This window comes from Grammomys surdaster, unplaced genomic scaffold, assembly GCF_004785775.1.
Source record: "Grammomys surdaster isolate TR1022 unplaced genomic scaffold, NIH_TR_1.0 126036, whole genome shotgun sequence".
NCBI lineage: Eukaryota > Metazoa > Chordata > Mammalia > Rodentia > Muridae > Grammomys > Grammomys surdaster.
Window position 1 is genome coordinate 4,689,007 of NW_021620849.1, and position 8,897 is coordinate 4,697,903.

An 8,897-nucleotide genomic window follows, 5' to 3' on the forward strand; every position below is an offset into this window, starting at 1 on the left:
TAGGTTCTGGGATCCGAACTTGGGTACTCTTGCATGCTCAGCAACTGCTCTGTCCAGTGAGCACTCTCTGTAGTCCCATGGGTGGATACTTCACTTTTGCAATCATCTCTTGTTTCTAGTGTTTCAGTTTTAGTCTGAGATTATTCCAGAAAGCAAGCAAGTATGCTCCAGAATCTCCAGTCGTTAAAAATGTGTAGCATGCTACACCATATTCCCATCCCTGTGCCCCATCTCTATGGTATCCATTCCCTGTAATCCAGATCACTTCTTAAACCCAGTGCAAATTTCCCTAACACTACACAGTAACTGCCCATTTTCTTCTGGCCCACCCTGAGTCCAGCCACACTGCTCTTCTCTCTGAATCTCAAGCTCACTGACATCCTTTCCAAGTGAGGGCTTTGAGGATCACTGTTTATCTGACCAAAATACAGATCATTGCTTTTATTTGCATGCTTCCCCCTCTCTGCTTTAGGAAGTAGACAAATGCCGTCTTTTCAGGCATGCTTAGCTGGACCTCATCTTTACAATCCTGCTCTTGTTTCCTTGCTGTCGTATCACCCAGGCCATTTCTTTGGTAACACTTATAACTTCAATTTTTCTTGTTTGCTTACTTATGTTTTGAGGTATCTTCTCCATCAAAAAAGTAACTTCCATGATTACGGGGACCTTACCATTCATGTTTCTCTTGGTGTTTATAGCACTAAGATCTGTGCTAGGCATTAAAAAGTCCTTAGTATATTGAATGAATGATCAACAGAATGGGATTCTTCATGTTTTGTCCAAGGCTGAGATGTTCTAGCGTAAGCATAGGCCTGGGTCGGTGAGGATGTACACGCAAAGCCTTTTTATATTCATTTGTAAAGTGAAGGTTTGGGCTTTGATGACTTCTAAGGGCTCTTCAGACTTCCAGAATTATGCTTTCATGAATTCTGAAGGCAATAGAAACAAATGAGTACATGGGGTTGGAGGGAGGGCTCAGTGGTTAGCAATGCCTATTGCCAAAGCTGACAACCTAGTTAGATCTGTAAGACTCGAGAGTCCTGACTCCAAGGTGTTCCACATTTGTGTCATGGCACATGAGTGCTCATTCATACATGCATGTTAAATAATAAAAAAGAATAGTTATTATTGTGTCAGTTGATCTTTTGATTTTTGGTCTTAAACTTGACACAAGCTGGAGTCATTTGGGAAAGGAGCCTCAACTCAGGAATTGCCTGCATCAGAGTGGCTTCTGAGTAGGTCTGTGGGGAATTTTCTTGATTGATAATGTGTGTGTGTGTGTGTGTGTATGCACACACACTTGTGTGTTAGGAGAGCAGCCCACTGTGGGCAGTGCCATATCTGGGAATGTGGTCCTGCGGTGTATAAGAAGGTAAACTGGGCAAGCCATGCAGAACAAGCCAGCATGCAGCCATGCCCTCTGCTTCGGTTCCTGCCTCCAAGCTCCGGTCCTGACTTTCTTTCATGATGAGCTCTGACTTGGATGTTTCGGCTAACTAAATATTTTCCTCCCCAAGTTGATTTTTGTCAGAATGTTTTATCACAGCAGTAGAAAGCAAACTAGGACAGCAGTGTTAAATATCTAATAACAATTTAAATCTAACTTAAAAATGAAATTTATGAAGAAAATCTCACAATTCTTTTTGTCTAGTGCTATCCAGTTTAGTAGAGTTATCTGATCAGTATCCCTTGACTAAACTACTGCGTGCTGACTTTTCTTTTCAAAGTTTATCACTCAAATAAATGTAATTGATTGATTGACTGATTTAGACAAGCTATAGAGCCAAGGATATTCTTGAGTTTTTGATCCTTCTGTCCCCACCTCTCAAGTGATGGGATTACAGGCATTCATCACCAAGCCCAGTTTATGCAGAGCTGGGGAATCAAACCCAGGGTGTTATGCAAACCAGACACCATTTTACCAATGGAGCTCAACCCCTAGTCCCTGGTTCTGCTGTAAGCAAAGCCTGTGTTACACCATGGGAAGGTGACCCCTGGGACAGCAGAGCTGTCAGGAATGCTTTGCATCCTACTCTTTCCTGTTCCAGAAAGCAGCTTCCTTGGAGTGATTCCTCTGATCTCCTATTTCATAGTTACTCCTTCCCAAGCAGGGGGAGTGCTCGCCATTGGGGTGTGTGCAACCGTTGTTCCAAGTGTGTTGACCGAATAAAACTAAGCTTGAGGATGTCACTTCCTTTGCCAGTTCCCTCCTTGGCGAAATCAAGGCAGAGATTCTGGAAAGCATTCCTCATCCTCAGCTTCTCTCAGCCACCTATGACAGGGTCATGCTGGATGGCAGAGTGGGAGTGAGTACAATTACCTGAGGCATATTCCACAGTAGATGTCTTTACTCCTGAAGACCCCAGTCATTGGTCCTTCAGACCAGTCATCTACATGCAAATGTTTGAGTTTCCCAAGGACACAACAAAGCCTTTCTGTGAAAAAGGTCTATTTAAACAGGGTCTATGTGAAAACACACAAAGTGTTGTGAGGAAAGAAAAAGAAGCCTCAAAGGAAATACGATAAAATAATAAAAAGTTGTTATTATGGGTTGCAAGAGGTGTGGGTGACCTCTCGTTGATTTATAGTCTGCATTTTCTAAAGTTCATGTAATGAACAGAAATATTGTTTGCAGTGTGGGAATAAACCTTCCCTAATGTTTTATAAGGAAGAAAAAGGTGGAACAAAGGAAGACAAGGAAGGAGTGAAAGAAAGAAAATTAATTCTACATGGTTGGAGAGACACAGTGCAGGCTGTTCTCCTAGGGACCTGAGCCGAGCTCCCAGGTCAACATCAATAACACGGCTGACAACTGTCCCTTACTCCCACTCCAGGTGATCTGACACCCTCTTCTGGTTTCCTGGGGCACCAACATACATGTGGCAAACATTCACACAGACAGACAAGAGACATGAACATAAAAATAAGACCAATCTTTTTTTAAAGAAAAACATCCTAAAAGCAATGGGTTTGCAGTAATGAAATTTGAGCAAGTAATTGTTACAAGGCTTTAATTGCTGAAAGTTGGAGCAGGGAGGAAGAGAGAGAAAAGAGGCCGCATGTGCCAGGAATATCCTGGTCTAAAGTGTCCCTGCACCAATATCTGATGTTCCTCACCTCACTCCTGGCTCAGAGGACACTTTTCTCTTTCTGTCATGAGTCTGGTTGTAGTGGGATCTTTGAGATTCTGCCTCCTAGAGGATCTTTCCTGGTGTCTTATTTGTGACCATGTGACCTTCCTTTCAGGCCACAGCAGAGAAGTCTCCTGGAGCCTACTTCCTTCCTGAGTTTGCGCTCTCTCCTCAGGGAAGCTTCCTAGAAGACACCACAGGGGAGCAGTTCCTCACCTACCGCTATGATGATCAGGTAAGATGACTGGCTGCACAAAGTCCCATCTCCGGCTTTGCCTTTCCTTCCTCAGAAATGCCAGTAAAGGGCTGGGGAGAGGCCCAGTGCTTAAGAATGCTTGCGTGCTTTGCAAGCATAGGAACTTACAGTGTGGATCTGAAGCACCCACAGCGAAAGCCTTATGTGGTTTCTTGTGTTTGGAAGCCCAGTGCAGGGCCGTCAGATCAATGAAGCCTGCTGGCTGTCAGCCTAGAAGACAAACACTCAGCTCTAGGTTTGGTGAGAGGCTGTCTCAAGGGAATAAGATAGAAAGTGATACAGGAGGACAAGCAGTCTCCTCGGGCCTTCACACGAGCACAGGTGCACACATAGATACACATATACACATGTGCATGTGTGCATGCACACACATGGTGTCTACACAATAGAACATTGTGTTCCTCTGGCCAGTATTAATATTACAGATCCTTGACACCCTGCAGGAACCTGAAGCTGCTGGCTTCAGTGACTTCCTGCCCTGTAGGCAGTTCAGCTCTCCCTGGAACACTGGCTCAAGACTGATTCTTGTTTCTCTCACAAGAGATGATGTTTTAGATATCATTAAATTTATTCTCCCAGAGAGAGATATCAGAGGATTCTGACTGTGTAGTTGTCGCTTCTCCGTCCTGTCAGCTTTCACTTCACTTCTTATGGGGGCGTCTCTGCAAACGCCAGGGCCAGCAGAGTGCTGCTCCACATGAGGTAAGGAAATCCAGTTCAGCACAACTCAAACCTGTGTTGGTTTAAACTTCTAGAGTCTGACATCAGTAGTTTGTTGTAAGGGTATTTGAGTACATTTCAGTTTGTAAAAAAAAATAAAGTTTCCTGGCATAATACAATCGTCTGTGCACAAGGAGGCACAATTGTGTCAAAACTTTTCTCAAAGTATGTGTTATTTCTTCTGTGAAGGGGGGTTCTAGAGATAGACTCATGTGCTATCCTAAGGGCCTAGAGGGTGTTCTGCTGTGGTCTCAGTCATACATAGTGTAGAGGTCATCTGGCTATTAGCCATCTCTGGTCCTGGTTATGGGAGCTTGGGGGACCTCCTGACTATATAGATAATGCAAAGCTGACCTAAAGTATTAGCCATCTCCGGTCCTGCTTGTGGAAGCTTGGATGGACTGGCCCTACAAATAGTACATATTTTACCAGGCTGTTAGCCACCTCCATTTCCAGCCTTCTGGATGGAAAAACAGAAGTTATTTATCTCTCCATTGAAGAGGTAATCCTGCATGTTTAACAATCCTGGTTTCTCAAGTGTGTGTGTGTGTGTGTGTGTGTGTGTGTGTGTGTGTGTGAAATCATGCCATAAAGGCTAACCAGAAAATTAAACTGTGATTGCTGTGCTGTAGAATTTGGACATTAGAGTGATGGTTGTCTTTCTATCTGAATTCAGTGTTAACATTTAAGATTAGACAGGTCCTTCACATCACCTCCAGTTGTGAACTAGAACATCGGCTCTGTCAAATGTTGGTTTCTAGCTGAGTACCCGAAGTCCAGTGGCAGTGGTAGAGAACAGGAAGTGGAGATTTAAACCCGTATGGACCTGTGTGGCTCTGGCACACAGGAGATGAAGAGCCAGGCATGACCCTTGTCATGGCACACAGTGGCATAGAGGGGGATGGCTGATGATTTGGGGTGAGCTGTCTTGTTTTAGGCTGTGTGATGAAAGGCCAGCGTCTTGCGGTTGATTTAGGTGGACCTAGGAAGACAGTCCTCAGGAGGAGCAACTCTGAGAGACTTAATCTATTGACACGGTTATGTGTGGGATGAAACTACAGAGAACAGGATCAGCTCTAGGATTGGCTGGACCTGAACTGGGCTATGGGTTATAATGAGGACTGAAGTCTCACCTAGTGTGAAACACTGGTACTGATGAAAGCCTTGAGCAGAGGGCCAGATGGGAAAGCCTGGTGCCCAGGACTCTACTTCTCCCAATCATTGGTGCTTTGGCCCAGGATTCTATTTCTCCCAGTCTCTGGGGCTACTACTGAGTTACCTACTCTTGGTGTGCATAGTTCTACATCTGGGGTTGGTAATGAGGGGCAGAGCTGTGGCCTAGAAAACTTCCTGTTGACACAGAGCATCACAGAGTGCTGGAGCAGGATGAGACACGATTACACTTTTTAACTGGAAAGTTCAACATCCCATCACTTCTCCGATCCCGAAATCAACATCATCTTGGGAGCTGGGCTGAGCCAGGTTAACTGGATTCACATCATTAGCCCAACCCTTTGGGACTGGTTCCCACTAGGACCCAAAGATCATTAAGCCGTGTTCTGCCTTTCTATCCTATGGGTCTTCAGAAGGTCTGTAACTTGTAGCTCCCTCTAGGTTGTAAATCAATGCATCAAATGTTTTTCTATCAATGAGCACTTTAGAGAAACCAAGCAAGAAACAGTAAGTGTGTTGTTTACCCTGGACTCAAACAGGTTAGGAGCATGTACTGCTCTTGTAAAGGACCTGAGTTTGGTTCTCAGCATCCATATGCGATGGCACACCACCACCTACATCTCCAGGAGGACCAATGCTCTCTTCTGGCCTCCAGAGTCACCTGGATTCATGTGCCTATGCTCTACAACCCACATAGACATAATTAAAGATGAAGATAAATCTTAAATTAACTTTTATTGCACATGGTCTAGATGCACATGGAACGAAGACATATCTGGATTCTAGGACTTGGCAGATTTCAGTATCTTTTTTTCACATGTGGAACAACTACCAAGATGAAGAGATAGAACGTTGAACTCCATAAGGGGTCTCTGCATTCTTTCCTAATCAATATCCACTATCCATGAAGGACAAATGCCTCTGACTCTGTCCTTGGTCTAAGCTGGTTCTATCTACCCTTCAGTTTATTTTTATATAGGTAGAATATACGGCATGTGCTCATCTGTGTCTGGATTCTTTTATATATCACTGTGTGTGAAAGCTTTGAACAAATCTTTGGATCCAATCTCATACAAGGGTTGTGTTTAGCCATCAGCTGAAGCACTTTAACAGACTGTCTCAGATGAGGCAGACTACAACACTCTGGGTGGCATGCCACCATTTTTGCTTTGCAGGAATTCCCAGAGTGTTCCTAAATGTTTTGCAGGGAAGTTGATGCAAAGATTCCATACCTGGGGAAGGGGTAGGACAGTGTTTGTTATATAACAGCCAGAAAGTGGTGTCTGTGGCTGATACCCAGGACAGCTCTGCCCTGCCAGGTGGCTTGGGTACCTACCTGCCAAGTGGGAGTGTTTATACTAGTTGTGGTGGTTTGTTCTCACAGTGGCCTGGAGCCAGACTGACAAAGCGCTTGTGCAAATGAGGCAGCAACCTGGACTGTAAAGTGGTAGGGGCAGAAGTGGGTTCACTGGGCTCTTCCTCCCTACAAAATACTCATTTTATAAAATAGCAAGCAGGTGGTAGGTGTGTAGACATTGGCTTTCTAGAACAACTCCCACAGGACTCTTGAAAGTATTTTATCCTGGGCACATTTTCACAAAGACCTTTAGGTCACTTTCCAAATGTCTTCTGGATTAGGTGCCTGGAAAACTAATAACCCCTAGGCCTGTAAAGCACAGTTAAGGTGCAGGCTATGTTTAATGAGACATATAAAAGCCACATTGTGGCTTATTCAGGAGTGGAAGCAGCTTCTAGGGAGAGAAGAGCCTGAAGCCAGCGGGCTGCCCACTGGGCTGCAAGCAAGTTTGGTCATGCACCCTTCACATACTTCCATCTAATGAGCTTGTAACAGCAACGTGACATCTGTAAACCTCAGATCCTTCAACTGTTTTCCAAAGCAGAATGAGTGGGTTTCACGACCTTCCCTCCTTTCACTGTAAAAAAAAAAAATTTAGTTTGAAACCACAAGTAGAGTATACCAGGGGCCGTGTTAATTGGTTCACTCTGATTACCGAGGCAGTCTAGCTGGCAAAGCAATGAACTGTTTGTTACGTAAGAATTAGAGAGTTGTACAGCTGGTGCAGACTTCAGTTCTAACACATCGTTCCATGAGTCAGGAAAGGAGAGACACTAAGTGTTCCAATGACTTAGTCAAGGACATCCAGATGGCTGTTTGAAAGCTGAAGACCACTGCCCTCCACACTCCAGACCTGCTATCCTAGACCATCTCCATCTGCTTCTCTCAGATTTAGGAGTGAGTCTGTTCCTTTGTTCCTTTCCAAAGACCTTGATCTCGTGGCTATGATCAAGGAGAGCTTTGGGGACCATATGAAATCACAGAGGATGTTTTGATACTAACGGATTGCCTTCTGGATTCAGACTCAGCAACTTCGGGAATTTGGGGTTAGTCAGGAGCATCTTAGAAGCCTTATCATCCCTCCCCAGTTTTTAACAGAAATCATGGTGTTTTCAAAGTTAAATCCAAACAGCACTGCCTCCCTACTTGGTAGCACATCTTCTGAGAGCCTTCGGACACTTGGATGTAGTAAGTATACAAATTAATTATAAATCACACATGCACAAAAATACTCCATAACCATTTAAATAAGCAGGCTCTCTGTAAGCCTATTACAGACTTGTAAACCAGTGTCCACAGTGGTGCTTCACATTCCAGTCTTCCGTGGATCAAGGTGAAGTGTGCACGAAACAAGACCTCATCATCTCCCTTTCCCAGGAGGAAACCTGGAGCTACTCGCTAAACACAACTCAAGCTGGAGAAAGTACTTGTCTGTGATACTTGCTATTGTGATTCTGGCCAAAGTCGTCTTAACCAGTCTCTAGGGTAAATGCTTTTGTCATTCCTTTTCTACTGAGGACCTCTACGGGACAAAGGCTGTGCGTGTGTCCTGTCTATTGTTCTTTGGCCTTATTTAAATGATTATGGAGCATTTTGTGTGTGCGTGTGTGTGTGTGTGTGTATGTGTGTGTGTGTGTATGTGTGTGTGTGATTTACCCTTTCTTTAGTCCTTTGGAACTTGTTAGGGGTGAAGAAATGAGGAAGGTATGTCCCTCAGGCATGTGGGTTAGAGAAGTAGGGTTCCTTCTTGTTGACAGCCACAGTTACAGAGGAGGCAACAGAAAGATGAAAGCAACTTAGAAATTCTCTTCACCTGTGATTGTCTACGCTGTGTAAATTGTCTCTATGTGTTGTGTGTCCTTGATGATGTAATGTCAGTCTTGCCAATTTTAAGCTTTAAATAAACAAAGAGCAAGGCATGGTTAGTTTTGAACATGAGGATGAAGCTGCACATCCAGTAAGTGATGAGGCAAATCTCACTGAACTAAGCTTGGGACTATGTGTAAGGAGACTACCTTGACTTCACAGTGGTGAGCCATTTTGTCTGTCCATACCCCACCATCTCCTCCCCCTGTGTGTCTCTCTTTACTGAAGCCATTAGGGATGGAGCCTGTGACTAACTTAGCATTTGTATTGTCTCTTCCTGGCCATGTCTCAGTGGATTCATCTTTAAAAAGAAAATAATATATACATATATGTATATTCTTCCCTGTACACACACACACACACACACACACACACACACACACACACACACACA

At 44.2% G+C, this 8,897-nt stretch overlaps 1 protein-coding gene across 1 annotated transcript in view; it reads left to right on the forward strand.

Annotated features, from left to right (window-relative positions):
• Positions 1-8,897, forward strand: part of Adamtsl3 (ADAMTS like 3) — a 284,359-nt gene that overhangs the window by 39,395 nt on the left and 236,067 nt on the right. Inside the window, exon 3 of the mRNA XM_028754834.1 lies at positions 3,247-3,366. Coding sequence (XP_028610667.1) covers positions 3,247-3,366 — 120 coding nt within the window. The remainder of the gene's footprint in view (positions 1-3,246; positions 3,367-8,897) is intronic.